The 19,577-nt window shown below is 39.0% G+C and overlaps 2 protein-coding genes across 2 annotated transcripts in view; one reads left to right on the top strand and one right to left on the bottom strand.

Annotated features, from left to right (window-relative positions):
* Positions 1-2,620: 2,620 nt before the first annotated feature.
* On the top strand, positions 2,621-7,673 carry LOC107551500 (serine/threonine-protein phosphatase 4 regulatory subunit 2-A-like). Its single transcript, XM_016233117.1, has 9 exons — positions 2,621-2,820; positions 3,606-3,687; positions 4,910-5,080; positions 5,180-5,273; positions 5,403-5,440; positions 5,552-5,626; positions 5,793-5,930; positions 6,947-6,954; positions 7,061-7,673. Exons 1-9 carry the CDS (start codon positions 2,787-2,789, stop codon positions 7,489-7,491), a joined length of 1,071 nt encoding a protein of 356 aa, XP_016088603.1. The 5' UTR covers positions 2,621-2,786; the 3' UTR covers positions 7,492-7,673.
* Positions 7,674-8,122: 449 nt separating this feature from the next.
* The window catches only part of pdzrn3a (PDZ domain containing RING finger 3a), a 33,870-nt gene continuing 22,415 nt past the window's right edge, over positions 8,123-19,577 (bottom strand). The window contains exons 4-10 of the mRNA XM_016233156.1: positions 12,098-12,360; positions 11,875-11,965; positions 11,490-11,585; positions 11,273-11,335; positions 11,086-11,187; positions 10,757-10,858; positions 8,123-10,638 (exon numbers count right to left, since the gene is read on the bottom strand). Of these exons, the coding sequence (XP_016088642.1) occupies positions 9,151-10,638; positions 10,757-10,858; positions 11,086-11,187; positions 11,273-11,335; positions 11,490-11,585; positions 11,875-11,965; positions 12,098-12,360 (2,205 nt within the window). The 3' untranslated portion in view covers positions 8,123-9,150. The remainder of the gene's footprint in view (positions 10,639-10,756; positions 10,859-11,085; positions 11,188-11,272; positions 11,336-11,489; positions 11,586-11,874; positions 11,966-12,097; positions 12,361-19,577) is intronic.

Below are 19,577 nucleotides of genomic sequence, written 5' to 3'. Positions count from 1 at the left end.
CAAAGACGACACTCACTCAAGTCAGCAGAAGCACACCTCAGAACAGCGTAATAAACCCGGCCTCATCAAACAACCTCTCTATGAGAGAGCAGGGACTGATCCTGTTGCTTTAACAAAGCCAGAAAATCAACATTCAAGCATGCAATTTGCGCCGAGAGGAGATGTCTGCGTACTTCACGCCGTACACAATACATGAAAAGACTGTCCCTTTGGCAGAGATATGAACACCTGCGATAAAGCCAGTGAGCACTCGCCACATTCATCCCACTAGAATATTTGGCTGAAAACTGGTAATGGAGCTAAAGGATATGGGGTTTCTTCATGATATGTCAATTTTAAGAGCGAACCGTTTGGGGAAAAAAAAAACGAAAGATGAAACACTTTGCATATACACTGGAGTCCAAACGTCTGAGACCACCGGTGAATTATTATTTTGTTTTTAATTTTCACAATTTAACAAAAATATCAAGTATAAAAATGTTACGTTTTATTTTTTTTTTTTTTTTTTTTAAATAGCCATTTCAAAATTCCTCAAAAAGCATCTGATGTTTGGTGGAAACATCTGATATTTTGTCCCGAGTTCAATGACACAAATTTGCTTTGCTTATTTGATTAGTGACCTAGAATTATGTCAGAAATATCCCTGCTGTATCCCATAATCCACTTTCGGGAAATCTTAAACAGCTAAAATAATTATACACTACCATCTGTGCTGTGCTTTTGCAAAACAACTATGAACATACTGAATATCTACTACAAAAAATGCATTCTTTTTCACCATTGGCCTATATAGCTTTAATTTGACAGACAGACCCCCTCATCTAATCCACTTATCTTTTCAGAGACTATGGCTGCATGCCATAGGCTACCGTCCTGAGCCAATCACAACTCGCGCACGTTTAAAAGTCTAAATGTTCTATACATACATGTGTTTGTTTGAAACTGTGACCACTGCAAATGGCATACCTTTACTGTAACCTGCGAAAAGAATAGCAACAATAAATAAATGATGGCATGCTTCATAGGATAAGTCCAAATAAGTCGAGACACTACACTGAAAATGAAATCTATTTCAAACATGAAAATAAACAGAAGTTTTACAGAAGCTGAAAACATCTCTGAAAAAAGGGAAAAGAAAGGTTTTGACATAAACTGAAAGAACAGATATCACACGAGTAACTTTGTGACATTGATCTTGTGACCCCTTTGCACAAAAGGTCAGATGTTCTTGCTTTCATTGAAGCACAAGAAAAACTGACAGCAAAATCCCCAAATCAGGCAGGCAGGCACACACACACACACACAGGTTTGTTTTTATGGTTTATGGGGACTCTCCATAGGCGTAATGGTTTTTATACTGTACAAACTGTATGTGCTATTGCCCTACACCAACCCTACCCCTAAACCTACCCCTCACAGGAGACTTTGTGCTATTTCAGATTTTCAATACACTCCATTCTGTGTGATTTATAAGCGTTTTGAAAAGTGGGGACATGGGGTAATGTCCTGAAAAGTCACCTTCTCCTTGTAATACCTGTCATACCCTTGTCATTATACAAATTTATGTCCTCATTTGTCACAAAAACGTGCACACACACACACACACACAGAGTCTGGTTTGCTATCCTTGTGGGGACTCTCCATAAGCGTAATGGTTTTTATACTGTACAGACCGTATATTCTATTGCCCTACACCAACCCTACCCCTAAACCTACCCCTCACAGGAAACTTTCTGCATTTTCAGATTTTCAAAAAACTTCATTCTGTATGATTTATAAGCTTTTGTACCAGTGGGGACCTCAATTTAGGTCCCCACCGTGACACGAGTCCCCATGAGTCTGTGTGTAGTCAGGTTTAAGTCCCCACCAGGATATATAAACCAGTACACACACACACACACACTTTATCTAAGCCCTTAGATAATTCAGATCTTATTTAACGTTACAGTTTTAAAAAAGACACGCAAGTTTAATGACCCTTAATATATGTATAAGCTCCATTTGTGGATTCACAAAGGAACAAATTATAGAAAGACTTTAAATTAAGGTTAGCAATAACTGAGAGGAGAATAATAAAATAAAGGAGAGAGGAGAATAATGAACAATACAACTTCAATCTTCGTGCATACACTGCTTCCCTCTGGTTAGCTTTTAATTTACAGTGTCTTGCAAATATATTCAGACATATTTAAACGTATTCCGTTTCACCGAATTACATATCCGTTCATGTTTACAGCCCTGCTCTTCATTTTCCTATGATTAAGTTCTGAGTTCTAAAATTCCTTTGTTATTATTCTGCTATTCTTCAGTGCTGTTCTTCATTACATAGTATTGATAAGTGCTATTTCAGTGCAGCCCCATAAGAAAGACATAAAGCATCAGAACCAGCCAGAACTGTTTTTTATGTGTTTCCTGGATTGAAAAATCACTGCCTCTGCCTAAACATCTAAATATCAGTATACAAGCTACAATATATGTTACAAGTTCCACTTGTAATTTTACCTTCAACTTTTTTCTTTCTGTCTTTTATTTTTTTAGTAGATAGAAGCACAAAGGTTACAGATTGATATATAAACAATATTGTTTCTTGCTCCTCTATGCAGGATGAAGAGTTTTCATCAACACGCAGACCCGGCGCATGCGCATGCGCAGCAGCAGCCAGGCAGGCAGTGACGTCACCGGCGCCATATTAAAGATCTGCTGCTGTTTTCTCCGTGTCGCTGTTGCCATCTTTCTGTTTCCAGCTGGACTCAGAGAGACCAGAGAGTAGCAAACATACCTCCACAATGGAAGTCGACACACTTATGGGAGCATTTAGAGGTACCGCAGGCACCATCTGACCAATAACGGTTAACAGAAAAGGTTTGGTAAATTCGTTAGCTTGTAAGCTAAGCTAGGAACTCAAACTAGCAGCCGATGCTAGGTGTTGATCCAGCGGGGGAAAGCATTAAATATCACGAGTAATCGATATCGATTGGTTCTCAGCAGTACACAGAAAATGTGTTTGAGTTGATTTTGTTGATGTACCTGGTCGGAAGTTGATAAAGTGCTCTGCAACCCAGCAACAAGATAGAAAGCCGGTTAGCTCTGAGCTACACTGCTGTTATAATGTGAGCACTCAATACACTAGCTTAGTCGCTTATTTAACGTTACTGTCTGAAACTTCTTACTTGCGTTAACTTAGCTGCATAGTCAGCAAAAAAAAGTTTCTCGGGCGCTTATTTGTGTGGCATAACTTTGTAGAAAGGTGTGAGTGGATTACACAATAACTACAGAAGAGCCAAAGTTGCTGACTGAGCGAGGCATTGATGCTGACATTGTTTATAAACTCAAGATATTAGATCGTATACAAATATTTTGACACCTCCATAATCCAGTTTTCCTCCATGATCATATTGTAAATGCTTCAGTTCAGGCACCATGTCAGAAATGTCCGTTTCAAAGTGCTCCATTGGCATTCTTCATACAAAATTGCCATAGCATGAATGCACACTGTAAGCAATAAAAAAATTAAGTAAGATATCAGTAATGGTAGACCGAGTATGCAATAGAATGAAAGTATTTCTACAAGAAGCGTTATTATTTTACTTTGTTGTTCACTGTAGATTTCGAGAAGAAAGGAGAAAAGGAAACCTGCCCCATTTTGGATCAGTTTCTATCGCATGTTGCGAAAACAGGAGAGACCATGTAAGTTCAGTTCTCGCACACACAGATTCCACAGATGCTGTTCTAAAGAGAACATTGCTTTTATAGACACACTTTTTTCAAGGACACTAGCCTGGTTTAAACCTCGGAATAAAACGGGTAATTGTGACTTTTCATCACATAATTCTGACTTTGTCTTACAATTCTGCGTTTGTATAGTGCAAGTTCTGAGTTTATATCTCATGATTCAGGCCTTTTAACATCTCACAATTCAGATTTTTCTTTTCTTTTCTTATAATTGAAAGTGTCTGCACGGGTCATAAAATGTATTCTTTGAACAGAATGTTCATTTCATGAATGTAATATTTGATTTTGTGCGTTAATATGAACATGAAATAAATGTGCAAGAACATTTTCTGATCCAGACAGACCCATGTATCCACAAAATAATCACGCTTTAATAGAGAGAAACGGAAAATTCAAAGAATAAAACCTAACATAACTAAAAGTCAGAATTGTGTGATAAGTCATGAGTACATTTTTTTCCCTCTCCCCTAAGGCAAAAAATAGGCTTCTATAGGGCTTCTTCAAACAGCAAATCAAAATAGGCAGTTCTAATTTTTTAAAGAAATATTGCAGGGTTTATTCTAAACGTGCATTATCTTTATTTTTTGTTTAATGTGCCCTTTTTAAAGTTTTTCATCAAACGTTAACTTCCCCTCAATTAATATTAAGGCAACACTTTACAATAAGGTTCCATTAGTTAGTGTTAGTTAATGTAGCCTACTAACTAACATGAACAATACATTTATAACAGTATTTATTCATCTTTCCTAATGTTAGTTAATGAGAATACAGTTCACTGTTAGTTCATGTTAATTCAGAGTGCATTATCTGTTAACAAGCGCAACTGTTGATTTTAATAATGCGTTAGTAAAAATTGAAATTAACATCAACTAAGATTAATAAATGCTGAAGTAGTATTGTTCATCCGTTCATGTTAACTAAAGTAGTTAACTAATGTTAATGTGTTACTGTCAGTAAAAAAGTATGTTGTGTTTTTAAAATTCAGTAATTGTTAATTTAAAAAGTCTTGCAAAATATTAAATAATCATTACAAAGCATTTTCGGTTTCGGTTTTCGCCCAAGTGCATCCAGAATTTTCGGTTTCGGCCCAGAATTTTCATTTGGGTGCATCCCTACAATAAAATGTAAATGTGAAGTTTCAGATTTGTATCTTCATTATTGCTTTCTACATCATCAGGATTCAGTGGTCTCAGATTAAAGGTTACTTCCTCTTTAAACTGGAGAAAGTGATGGATGATTTTAAGGACTCATGTCCAGAGCAACGGGGACCTGCCAATCCAAACGTTGAGTACATTCCCTTTGAGGAGATGAAGCAGAGGATTCTTAAAATCGTCAATGGATACAACGGGTAAGGGACGACATGCATATTCCACAGTTGTTCTGTAGTCCCTTTTTGAAAGCATTTCAATGAAATTGATATATATATCTTCTTCTTTTTTTTTTCCAGGATTCCTTTCACTATTCAGCGTCTTTGTGAGCTTCTTACTGAGCCAAAAAGAAACTACGCAGGAACAGACAAGTTCCTCAGGGGTGTGGAGAAGGTATGTTGCATTCAAGGAAATAAACAACCAAAACTTTGGGAGTGAATTTGATCTGTGCCTTGTTTTCTGAAGGTCTTAAAGCCGATTAACGCTCTCCACTCAGCTGAATGAAATCTTTTTCATTTTCAGAATGTGATGGTGGTCAGTTGTGTGTATCCTACCTCGGAGTGAGTTAAACTCTTTCCTGCTCTAGTTGACTGTTTTCTGAGTGGGCAGCTCTCAGTGATGCTTGTAATGTGTTCAAAATCTGTTCTTTAATGCATCTTTTATTTTAACAGGAAAAAAGGGTCAGGTTGTGTGAACAGAATGAATGGTGTCATGTTCCCTGGTAACGCTTCAGCGTTTCCAGATAGGTGAGTTTATCACTTTAACCAGCATTGTGGAAACTTTGAAATCAGCCTCATGGGTCACTAAACCAATTCAGTTTGAAATGTTAGCGCTCACTGTAAAGAGAGGACTTAATTTTGGACTTAATTTTACTGTCTGATGGCTTGATGTGTCTTTGATTGTCTGTGATAGAAATGTGAACGGTCCAGGAACACACAGGCCACTGAACAGACCAAAACTCTCCCTGTCCAGCAGTGTAGCTACCAACGGCCTTCCTGACAGCACAGAAAGCAAAGAACAAGCATCAGAGCAATCAGACAGAACAGTCAAGTAAGTACAAAATGCCAGGATGTGATACACTTGTTCAATAGATTTAGACCCATTGAAAGATTCTGTATTTTTTGTTGTGTTTTTGTAAGAACTCATTAGGCTTGTTAAAGTTGCAGCTGTTATTTTACATATTTAGGTAACACTTTACAATAGGTGTCATTTGTTAACATTAGTTAATGGAATGAATGACTAACATGAACAAACAATGAACATTTATTGCACTATTGTGAATGTTAGTTAATGAAAATAGTCGTTCATTGCTTGTTCATGTTAGTTCACTGTGCATTATTGTTAACAGACACAACTTGTGATTTTAATAATGCATTAAATGCTGAAATTAACATCGACTAAGATTAATAAATGATGTTGAAGTATTGTTCATTATTAGTTCATGTTAACTAATGAACCTTATTTTAAAGAGTTATCCATTTAACCATTTTACTTATCTAAATTCCTAATATTTTCTATATATTTGATGCATAAATTGCAGTAAATTCAGTTTACAAGTGATTTTCCACATAGTTTCTCATTTCATTTAAGCCCCTCGTTGACACTTGTCTCATTGGTAAAGAAGTACTTTAGCATTTGAGGGGAGGGGGGGACCATTTTTCTGTGGGACAATCGTTTTTTTTGTTTAAACTGGAGATTTAGCATGTCTAGATGAAAGCTATATCTGAGTAATCGCAGGCTTTTAAAGCTTTTTTTATGTCTAGTCTTTGTTTACTTTGGAGGTCTAAAAGCAGGGAAGTCTCCACTATCTGATGGCTGATGAAGCCAACTTTATTTGTTTTTAACATAAAGAGATTCTTGTAATAAATGCCAATGGTCAGAAGAACTACCAACTAACAACTGGGTTGTTAATAGTTTACACTTTTTTTTTTTTTGTATTATTTATTATTTCTGTTGAACTTCGGTTTTAAAAAGACGTCTCATTTAGTCAAGTGTGTCCAAACGTTTAACCTGGTGTATTTTTTATTATTTGTTTTTAACATATTGTACATTCCTCGATGTACAAGGAATGTGGGTGACTGAAAAGCATAATAGACCATAGGGTTTGGGTTCAATCAGTGTAAAATAAGCCATTAATATGATTTGTTCTTGTTTTATTTCAATCAGTTTGGTCATGTGAGTAACTGCTGTGCTTATATTTTTGCATATCAGCAGCTGTTTGCATACATTTACGTTTTCTGCTCCTCTCTCTGCAGAACCCTCGAGTACACAGTCAGAGGTCATAGAAAACAGGGTTGACAAATCCACTTCAGAAGATTCACCCGACCCTTCCCACAATCAGGCGACCGGCAGCAAATCAGATCTACCAGAACAGCGGTCGGAGAGGGAAGAGAGCGCCGAGGCTCAGGAAACGGACGAGAGAAATGACCCAGTCAGCAGCAGCAGTAGCAGCTGCAGCAGCAATAATAGCAGTGACGAGGGAGTGTCCAGTGCAGAGACTCCATCTGCATGTCCCAGCAGTTCCACAGAGCTGACGGCAGAGGGCAGTACCACTGCAGAAATCAGTTCAGACAGCTCAGAGACTGCAGATGACACCATGGAGCAAGACTGAAGTTTGGCTGTACATGATTGATTTTTACACTCTACTGTACAAAACCCCAAAAATCACTTATCCTGCGAGTTTAGCAGATCCTTTATAGACCAGGAGAGGAGGGCATTCTGATGACTTCTTGTGACACATCTACTCCTTATGACCCTTATTCGGGCATCTTCTCTTAATATGGGCTCTTCTCTGAAGAACAACTAAAAATACTGGAAGCTCATCTTTCTGGTGGTTAAGTGGAGCGTTTGCCATTGAGTAACTCGAATGCCTTGTGTCCATGGCAGTTTTCTGTAATCCTGTTCTAATCATGGGCGTCCATCAACTCCACATCAACACATTCTAAAGCTGTCGGGTAAAACACCTTTCATCTCTCTCCTGCTCTACTAAGAGTGAAAACGTGGCAAATCTTTGGTTTGTGTGAATGTGTGCATATGTTTGTAGGGGTGAGGGGTGTGTGTGCACTTCCTTTGGTTTAGTCAACGGATGATCTCAGGGTTCCCGTTGGCCGGCAGACCAGTGTCTAAACATTCCAGGAGAACACCCCTTTCCCCTTATATTGCCTTCTGCATTCATCTGCTGGCTTGTAGCACAAAGTGCTCAATAGCAGCATTAGACCGATTTCCTTTCTTTGCTATTTTTCTTTTATTTTTAGGTCCTTTTATTTTAACTGCCTTCCCAGCATAGCACCGACATGTTAATCCACTGATGCTGGTAAATAGATTCTAAAATGGACTAATGTGACTTTCCATGCACTAGATGCTCGAGTGTTGTTGGTTGCAATGTGTAACTTAATATAGTGAGCCTGTCTTTTCGACTGACATATTATGCTTAACCACTATTGAGCCATCCTTATTTGTTATAAGATTTTCATTTTGTTTCATCAAACAATGGCAAACAGTTGTAAAAAGGTTAAAATGAGCAACACTGTCAACACCAACATCTCTTAAACTGTACTTTTCATGCTTCCTACAGACATGTATACAGGCTGTTCTACCCATACCTATTTCCACAGCTCCTTTTTGATATGTAGAATTTTTAAATTAGATTTTGTAGATTATAAGTGTTCACTGCTTTTGTGAAAAGTGAAAATTGTATGGTCTCCCATCATGTGAACTGAATGCTTGGGCTTTCAACAGTATTTCTGAAGAGCAATAAATGTTCACATTAAAAGCAGTGATATGCTTAATCTGTGGCAACCGGAGACATTTATAACATATCTGAATAAAACTCTTTGGAATATCAGGTCACAGAAACAATTCATTTTCACCGCAATGTTTAAGTGAAACCTAATATTGCTAGCCATCACATTTAATAAGTGGGTGATATGCAAGTAATGGGCAGTAACTGCAAATAAGAGCTAGAATTTCACATAAAATAGATTCGCATTTGTTCTTACATTAAACTATGATGAGTCGTTCAATAAAACATTTCAGTACAAACTGCAATGTTAGTGCACCCTCAAGTTCTATAAAGTATTAAGATAGGAAATCTGTGGTTTACTTTAATTCATCATCACGGTTATGTACTCAAACTACTGTGTCTCACAAATCTCTTTCATACTTAAGTCCCTAAATGACCCACCTCTTGAAATGAGGCAAGATTTCCCATACCAACCCTCACATGATTTTACACCGTAAACTAGTAAAGTGCCCTAAACCACGCAACCCCTTATACTGTAGTCACAGAAAGAAAGGAATTATATAGTCTTGTACTATCTGTGGACATTGTGCCATGTGTCAGCAGCTCCTGAATGGTCATCCAATTGTCAAATATCCTCTTGTTCCTCCTCTTCATCATCTTTTTACGGCTAAGCTGGATAATATCAGGCTCCTTCTTGTCGTCCAGTGCTCCGGCTTGTTCTTTGCTCTCTATGCAGCACTGCTTCAAGAGTTCCCGCCGTTGACGCTGTTCTTTAGCTTGTGCCGCATGCTGTTTGCGCTCCTCCTTGTTCCAGTATCGACCCAGTTTTAGTTCGCTGGCTGCATCGTCATCTGTAGTTGCACTGCAGCGTTCTTCTCGAATGCGCAAAGCTCGCTCCTTCAGAAGCTGGTCCCTGATAGGCCTTTTGGTTATGTACCTTGTTCCATCACTACGGATCTTTACCTTCCACCCCGTCTTGGGCCTGGACTTCGTGGGGGTGGTATCTGCATTCTTGCACAGGCTGGCTAAGCTGACTTGACTCTGGGCATATTCCACAGCTGATTTCTGCTGGATAAGTTGCATGTAGCTTTGGTAATGTTGTGCATGGGCTGGGATGTAGGTGTTCTTGTATGAGGAATGACGCAAGGATGTCAAAAGACTCTTCCTTGGGTTCTTTTTCTTACTCTTTCTTTTCCCCTGATTTGTAACCTCTGGATCTCCAGGTAAACTCTTGGTAGGGCTGATCTCCTGAATGGGAGAGAGGTTATGTTTGGAGCATGCTGTTGTTGAGTTGCGTCTATGCATGGGAGAACCTTTACCCTTGTCTCCAGCAACCATCCTTTGGGATACAACAGAATCTGCTTCCAGAGTAGGATGTAAACTCCAGCAGCTCTCTCCAGTGTTGTAAGCACTAGTAGAGCCTTCGTTGTCCACTTGGTTATTGATGAGGTCCTGATGGACTTGCTCAAAAAAGTGCTTGGCACTAGGTTTTTTGGCTTGCTGATTACCACCTTCAGCCTGAAGCCTGTGTGCTTGCATGATACTCAGGCATTCCAGCTCAATGTTAAGCAACTCCTCATTAAGCATCTGAATCTCCTGATCATCACAGTCTACATTAACCCCCTTTCCATACAGTGTGGCAGTATGCTCCAGAAATCCCTGAAGACTGTTACCATTCACCATAGATTTCAATTCAAGCAGTTTCCGGAAACGTTCACATGCCGTGCCAGGTATACCAAGGAAGTTTCCACTATCTCCATTGTCAGCCGAAAGGAAGGAGTCATTGCTTAAGTGCATGTCCCCACTTTCGACAGTGTCCTGATTATAGTTGTACTTCTTGTGGTTTTCTGGGAGAGTGTCACAGAGGGAATTCTGGTCATCCCCCAAGATGTCCTGCTCTGAGCTTTCATCATTACGAGTGCTTTCATCTGTGCGGCCTACGCCGCTGTCTTTCTCATGCTGGTTGGATAGTAAAGTAGCCGTATCTGTAGTGCCTCCATCTTCTTCATTTGTGCTCTGTTAAATAGAGAGGGAAGTACTTTTAATAGCTTGCAAATCACGTTAATAGTAAGAATAGCTCCTGTAATTGGATGAAGCGAGCAATTCACTGTTGACTTGACCCTTATTAACTTACCTGCTGCAGCATACTTGTAGTGAACTCCTTGACCTTGTGATGCTCCAGTGTGCCCATGTGCAAGTCATCTAAGTTGTTTCTATCCTCCAACCAGCCAACATCCTGCAACCCATACCGAAATGCAATGTCATTCTTTTACTTCAAACATAGATGTCCAAAACTGCTACAGAAGGGCCACTTCATGCACAATTTTGGTCCAGTTAGTTGAGGTGTTTTAATTAGGTTTGCAGAAAAGTGGTCCTACCGGAGCAGGATTGGAAACTCCTGAGATAAATCAAATGTAATTGACCAAAATCTTTATCTGCAAGTTCACAGAACAGTTAGCAGACCTGACTTTCTGGTCGAGCCACTAGGAGGGTTACATTCTTACTCTCCACCTTGGTCAGAAGTGTCACTGCCTCCTCATGGCTCTGGATGTCCATTCCATTGATCTTCAGCACGTGAAGAAAAAATATTAAAAGCTTTGTTTTGTTTGAGCCAACATATTCAAAACAAACCCAATAGAATAAATTCTACCTGGATAATCCGGTCTCCTTCCTGGACTCTGCCATCTTTTGCTGCAATTCCTTCTGGAGCAATCTTAAGTAGGGTAAGAACAATGCATTTAGCCTTAACTGTGAATAGACTCGAACACCTAAAGCTACACTAAGCAAGTACTAAACCAAAAATGTAATTGTCGGAAAAACTGCCTTAACAATTACTGTCCTGAGAAATTCCCACTGCAGAACCCTACCTCGCTAATATAAATGGCAGACTTCTCATCATCCGTCTTGTAACACAACTTCAGGCCAAGCTTATCCTGAGTGGTTTTCCTCTGCAGATCCACCTCCTATTAAAACACAGGAAATTGATTTTGATGACAAAGATTTAGCATTTTAGTCATTGTTAACATAAGACATAAACCAAAGCCAGTCTGAGAATTTGTAGTGCTTGCTGCACTTATATAGATGATGATTCATTTGCATAGTAAATCCATGTGTAATTAAAGTGGTCTTGGCCATATTAGTGGGTATATGAAATCAAAATTAAAATGACCTCAGGAGACACACAGATTAAACATGATTTAAGCGTGCACTGCTCAGGAGAGTGAGTGAATACAGTCTATGCAAACACAATACCACATATTCCAGTCCTCTACTCTCAATGTCTTTCTGTACATCGTCATGGAAGTCTGAGGGGTAAGGTGAGTCACGTCTTGCCATTTGATACCTTCAATACAATGAAAAATTAGCTGAATTAACTGAAGCCGCGTTGACAAAATATCTCATTTTAAAATGAAAATTTCTATTAAGATTCTTTGTTTTGATGCAGTTGGTGAAATAAACACTGATAAGCACTTACTGTGAAGGCGAACAGAAACTGTCCAGCAAAGCCATACATGGTGTTGAAGGTGATGTTAACTTGGCCAAAGTCTGTATATGTTTCGATGTTTTCAGCGTAATGATGGTCTGAGTACTGTTGTCCATTCCTCGGGCTGGTTTAAGAGTCTTGCAAGTCTTGTGTGCTGTCCTGCGCAGTACCTGAACCTCAATAGGGTCTTTGGCAGTTTGGAAAGCCTCTACTGCTTGATCATGGGTGGCAACAGACATGCTTCTTCCATTTACCTACAGAATAAAGAGTTTGAATAAAATCAGACATGTGGGACAAGAATCTCAGAATAATGATGCATAGTATTCAATGCTCTTTAACCATGGGAAAAAGTCCACATTAACTACTAACAATAGTATATTGGAACCTTGTAAGTGATATTGTAACTTCTTTTGGGGGTCAGTTTGTGGCTTAACTCAGACAAGAAAGAAACATCATCTCACATTCAACTTTTAAAAAATGTAAATATTTGTATGAACATCAAAAGATTTAACTGAGTCATAAACTGAACAAGTTCACAGACACTTAAATTGACATGACAAGTGGCCAAGTATGGTGACCCATACTCTGAAATTGTGCTCTGCATTTAGCCCATCCAGGTGCATAGACCCACACACACTGAACACACCCAGAGTTGTGAGCAGCTGGTGCCCAGGGAGCAATTGGGTGTTTGGTGCCTTGCTCAAGGGTACCTCAGTTGTAGGTATTGAAGGTGGAAGAGAGTGCTGTACATTCACTCTTTCCACCTACAATTCCTGCTGGTACTAAGAATCGAATCTGTGACCTTTGGGTTAAAAATCCATGACTGGCCCCTATTGAACAGAAATGGAATAATGTGTCCCTAAACAAATGGAGGCTAATATCAAAAGTCACAGTAGCCGCTTTTCCACCGAAATTACCTGGAACAATTTGTCCCAGGAACTTTCTTTCCCCCAGACCTGTTGCTGTCTGCGTTTCCATCGCGGTCTAAAGTACCGTGAAGAATAGGCAAATAGTCTGGTGACATAGGTTGCACGTTTCTCAATACCAAGTACGCAAATTTCGAAATTGCATCATTCGGTAGTTCGGACTTTGCGAGTTCGATTCGGGAGTGTAAACTCCAGCGGATGGGACGACGCAAGTCCAGTAATTCTGCAACCAGCAGCGTACTTGATAATATCAGTCAGCTCGCCTTGGCTACTGCAATTTTCCTCACTGTATTTACAATAAGACGAAATATGTTATCAAACATCACTGCCTCCTTTCGTTTTCATTTAAACATATTAATAGCTACAGAAATGTAGTTCAGGGAATGTATACAACCTACATTACAATGAAACGAAATATATCAAACAGCATTGCCTCTTTATTTTCATTTTAACATTAATAGATTAATAGAATAAAGACCAAAGATTACCAGTTAGATTTACCCAAAACAAATGATATCTTATGTTTAACCACTAAAGAGACATCAGAGCTGCTCCGTCGGGAAACATGAGCACTGAGCGCCCGCTGACCGCGTGGAGCTCACGTCTCCGAAATCGGCGAAACACATTTTTAAATAGGCACCGTCTTTATAATTAAACCGCAGATTTGAGTTTTAAACAACTACATTCTTGCCTGAAATACTTTTAAAACTACATTTCATGACACAATAACAGTAATATTTTGAAAATTATCTGAATAAATGGTGGTTGAAATACAATGCTGCGTGAACTCAACCAATCAGCATGTTTAGCGCCCAAGTCCCGCCCCCGAAAGTTCCAGACCTTTGAAAAAGTAGTACCCCGCGAGCAAGGACTTTCTGAGAGGCAATTTTTTACCCGGAACTTTTTTTAGATCCTGGTTCCTGCGGTGGAAACACACCAAGTACCAGTCCAAAGTCCCTAGTTCCTGGGTAAAGTTCCTGCGGTGGAAACGGGGCTAGTGAGTATCTTCTGTGTCCACCAGCTGCTTTAAGTACATCCTCATGAACTGAGCCATATTTGCTAGTTCTTGCTGTAAGATGTTACTCCACTCTTCCACCAAGCCACTTGCAAGTTCTCAAACACGGGGGACACATGTGGTTTGACACTGCGAGGATGATCAGCTGCCCTTCCTGTCGAACTGTAGAACGAGGCGTCTTATATTACAATCAGTGCATTTTATTGATCTGGTCACATCTGCAATAATTGTTTATGGTTAATTGAACAAGCATGAAAAACATTGTTTAAACCCTTTCCTATGAATATTTGAAAAGTGTATTTGGATTGTACAATTATATTTAAAATGTAGTATCCTAAATAAAGGATGTTTCGTTTTTTGATAAAATGTATGTGTGTATAAAAACTGAATACAAAGTACACCTACTACACCAATATGCATTTTCCCTGGGATTCGAACCCATAACATTGACATTGCTTCTACATGCTCCACCAGTCGAGAAGACTTTGCATTCTATACGAGATGTTGATGTCTATACGACTGTTTTTGCAAGGTTCACTTCACATTATACAGTGGTCTTCAACAGGTTGTAGATCTACATAATCTAAGGAGTAAAACTTCTATATACTTCTATGAAATGCAAACCAAGCATTGATATTTTTGAAAATACACTTAAAATGTCACTTTAATTGTATGTATTGTCGTCCCAACTCTGCAATGAATACCGAACTTGAGTGCCATGTGTGGCTGGCTGTACATTAACCTTAAAACCAGATCTGAGGTCAAAATCCAAAAACATTGCTGATTTCTGAGGAGGGGATTCAGTATTCCAGGTAATGCATAGCAGGTGGGACAGCTGAGGACTGTTTTACACAACACTTTTTTTTTAAAATCATGTGTAATAATAAAAATCCTCTGGTATAAATCTGAATATTAAAACTATAAACAAACAGGTGTATGGTACAGAAAGACAAAGCAGGTATAATGCAATCTATTCAACTCTGTTAATTCAGTTACTAGGTTTATAAATATTTATAGCTGACTGCATGGAGTGAGAAAAATATATAGACACATAAAAACAGAACCTGCAAGATACAAGTTAATGATTTGGTAACCAAGAACCAAGACTCAAATGCTGTCATATGAAACACTGACTTTTTGACCTAAAAACTGTTCATTTGGCTAAACATTGCAAAGCCGTTCCTCAATGAGCAAGGACAAATTCACAGAGATATTTATGACCGGAAGCTCGGTTTTAACATTATCACACAGTTAGTGAGATTTCATTCATTGATTGAAGTCCAACAGGGTGTGTAAAAGCTTTTGAATTGCACAAGGAAATGGCTATGTGCCAGTAAGCTAATGGGAGAGAACTTCATTTTTCAAAGCGCTGTAAGACTCAAATCTCAAAGCTAATGTCTTCAGGGACCTCGACTCAATCTGCTGTCTGTTCGGGAATCTTGCAGTGGCAATAACACACATGGGAACTTTGTCAGTGTGCCCATTCATGTGTGAGCTGACAAACTACTTTAAATTCACTCACTCACACTGTTTCTCTTATGCCTTTTGGCACACAGAGCAGAAAATGTACTGCATATACGTTGAGTTTAATTCAAGGAGACATCCTTTGCCTGACTACAACTACTTTTAAAGTTGCATTAAATCAAGACACATTCTGTATGTAGTGGTTCAGCTAGTTTGTAAACCGATTAACCAGTTGATCTTTTTTTTTAATTCATGAATTAATCAAATAAAGATACTTTATTTCCATCTTTTAATTGAAAAGCATGACATTCTATAATTTGCCTACTTCTCTCCTTCATACAATGTATAAAATGTAGGCTGTGACTTTTTTTTACTTAGAAACTGCTAGCAAATTGCAAAAATAATTACAAAGAAACTGCAAGTAACACATTGAATAAAACATGAGACACAAATAGAAAGCCTGAAATATTATTTTCTTGTCAAATGTACTCAAATAATCCTTGTTTTAGGGTGTTTTCACACTTGGTTCGATTGCTTGGTCCGAACCCGAGTTCGATTGCTTCCCTGCCCCCGCTGGACCGTGTTCACATTATATTATTTGGGTCCGAACCGCGGTTCGTTTGCGTCATCAAGCCAGCAGCTGTTTACCCTGCTGCTTAGTAACGATGGCGCAGGAGAAGACGGCAAAATGCGTAGCATTGTTCTCTTCAATTTTATATTTATGCTTTTGAACCGTTGGTTTTGTTTCCAAAGCTTCAGTACATAACGGCACTTACGTCTGGCTTATGCAAATGCTCTAAAGAACTCTGAAGGCGAATAGAAATGAGATATACAGCTCTCTGTTTGCAGCGTGTCAGTCATGCTCGTCAGGAAAGTGAGTGAAACACACACAAACACACATTTTTATCAAATAATACGTCATTAATAGCAGTTCACTTCCGGGATTTGGTACGATTGCATTCACACCAGCAGCGAACCGTACCGGAGTTCACTTGAACCGTACCCCAGACCACCCTTTTTAATTTTTCCCTTCATGACAACTGTGAGGGGGTGAATTTTTTTTATAAGTCATCCTTTAAATAGGGTATATGTCGAACATCACCTGACCAAACCCGGAAAACAGGTCTTATTGCTTCTGCTTGTCGGAGAACGTATTAACAGCCGTATTAAATAATAGCGATATCTATGAACTTTTAAGATAATCAGTTAAACTAGCTAGCTGTTTTTATTGTTGACGTTTTATTCAATTTTTATATCTAAATGTGAAAAGAATTTAAAAAAAAGAAAACTTTGAGATATCAGTCCGCATATGTGATGGAAATTGGTTATGATCATCATTGGTATCTACTTTGAAGGCATCTTGAGTAAAACTGCTTCATATTTAACTAAGCATATGCAAAACGCTTGAACCGGAAGCGACGAGACCCGGTTAACAGAATAAGGAAGTCTGTTGTGCATAACCCCTATTATATTAAGCCTTAAAGTTCTGCATAATTAAGGGCGTGGCCACTTGAGTGGCAGGTGGATTGCCGCTGCTGTCACCACCGTCGAGCTAGGTGGGCGTGGTTTCAGCAACCAGCTCCCGCCTTTTTGCTCATTTTCGATTATCTGGGAGTGACGCGCGGTGACGCGCTGCCAAGATGGCGACGGCCGGCTCCGCCCACTTTGAGCTTCAAAAACCTCTTCAGGAACCTACGGGTGACATCACGGACACTACGTCCATGTTTTTATACAGTTTATGGTGCGCACCCGAGTTCGGAAGACAGCGTTCACATCATCCAAACGTACCGAACTCTGACGTCAATCGAACCCGGGTGCGCACCAAAAGTGCTAGTGTGAAAGCACCCTTATTTACAACTTCAATTGTTGTTTTTTTTACACAAGACTACACAGTACCAAAATACAAAAAAAGTTTTTAAAATCAAACAATGAAATGTAGAGTATAAATGTTAATATTTGCCAAATTTTTCTAGTTTCTGCTAAGTGATGCACTAAAATATAAAATATCGTTTTATTGGACTGAAGTTAATAAGCCTATTTATTTCACAGTTCTAAATATGCACAAAAATATGGCTTGTTGCATTTTAATATTTGCATTTAGCCTCAGTTTTCAGAACTTTTAAAGAGTTCAGTTCACACATTCAGCCATACAGGGGTTCAGCTGGAGGTTACGTCAGGTTGTGGGAACGTCACTGATCTATAATAAACCAAACCACACAAACAAACAAACACACATTCATTAAGTATTTTGATGAGACGCCAAACATATCTCTTCAGTAGAGTGTGACCCTCTCATGACCCTGTCAAATGTACACGGTCTCCAAAACACATTCCTTCCTTCGGCAAAATAACCTTTCGCAACCTTTTTAGCATGCAAACAACCTCCAGAGACAAACCGCGTAACCTCAAAGGCATTCGAAATGTGTTCATTCAATGGTCTTAATCAAATTATGATTAATTCAATAAAAAATGAATGGCATTTCTTAATCAATTTGAATTTAATCAGACTATGAAGCCGTTACTCCCGGCGTATGTTAATGAGGAATAAACAAACCAAAATGACTCTGACAAGTCAACCAAAACACAACATAACTTCACAACTATGCATTTTTTTTTTACCTGACATGTGCTTTGTAGTAGTTTGTAGTGCTCATCTGACTGCTGTATAGTACAGAGACTGCAGCCCATGGTGGAAACACATCAGCAAACAGTACACAAAAGAGACTGAAGCTTACAGACACAACAACTCCAGCGTGAGTCTGTGTTTGTGTCTGTAAGCCACGCATGTGAGAGCTTGTTCCCTCCTCCCATTCACTGCAGCCATCTTCCCCTCTCATTAAAGGAAAGTGTTGTCTATATCCTCAACTATGTTGTTTTTATGATCATAAAAACAATTCAAACCCGTAATCAACAATCCACCACATTACCGAAGATTATAATAGCCACGTTCCTCAGGTGTGGAGCAAAAGAGGCTGTTTCGTAATGTGCGGAAACAAGTCGTGAAAATGTTTTGTTGGGGGCCAATTAAAAAGCTCACTTCTCCAATTACTGGCACGAGCACGTTGATAGGAAAATTGTTGCAGTAAAATGAGCAGCTTTTGGTATGTCAGAGCACTCAGCAGCGGTACGAGCACAACTGGAGGGTGTTGTTGTTTGTTATTCCTCCGAAAGTACATGAATGCTCAGCCTGTGGGCTCCAGCCTGTGATGTAATGTGGCATGTCACAGACAGGGTAAAGGTTACTGAGGAACATCATGCATTCATTGACTCGGACCACATTACTGCAGAAATGAACAGGACTTGAATGGTTCATGGTATCAGAAATCAAAATTTCCTTATTCGAGTTATTGTAGTATTAAAACAACCGTAATTGTAAGTTTCAGAACTCTACAAGAACATACTGATGAAATTACATCAAGTCAGTAAGATAAAAAAAAAAAAACTATAAACACTGTATTATGCATGTCAGGCCAGTAGTTGGCAATGTTACTTCCCAGCAGGCACACAACGTCATAAGACGTTGATATTTGTTTAAATTTCGGTTGCGACGTCAGGTGACCAAAATTCTATGTAAATTCAATGTTTAATGTCATTGTTAAATTGTTTTTAGGTTGTGTAACCAAAATCCAATGTTAAAAGAACACTCCACTATTTTTGAAAATAGGCTCATTTTCCAACTCCCCTAGAGTTAAACAGTTGAGGTTTTACCGTTTTTGAATCCATTCAGCCGATCTCCGGGTGTGGCAATAGCACTTTTAGCTGTAGCTTAGCATAGATCATTGAATCTGATTAGACCGTTAGCATCTCACTCAAAAAAATGACCAAAGAGTTTCTATATTTTTCCTATTTAAAACTTGACTCTTCTGTAGTTACGTCGTGCACTAAGACCGATGGAAAATGAAAAGTTGTGATATGGCTAGGAACTATACTCTCATTCTGGCGTAATAATCAAGGAACCATGGGTGCAGCAGGCGCAATGATATTACGCAGCACCTGAAAATAGGCCCCAGCATGTTCCCTGTGCAAGCAGGTGGTCACGCTGGTTATGTTGACTGAAGTTAGCCTA

Source organism: Sinocyclocheilus grahami, unplaced genomic scaffold, assembly GCF_001515645.1.
Source record: "Sinocyclocheilus grahami isolate Dianchi unplaced genomic scaffold, SAMN03320097.WGS_v1.1 scaffold426.1, whole genome shotgun sequence".
Lineage (NCBI taxonomy): Eukaryota > Metazoa > Chordata > Actinopteri > Cypriniformes > Cyprinidae > Sinocyclocheilus > Sinocyclocheilus grahami.
Note: the sequence above shows the minus strand (reverse complement) of the source record. Positions and strands in the feature narration are given on the sequence as shown.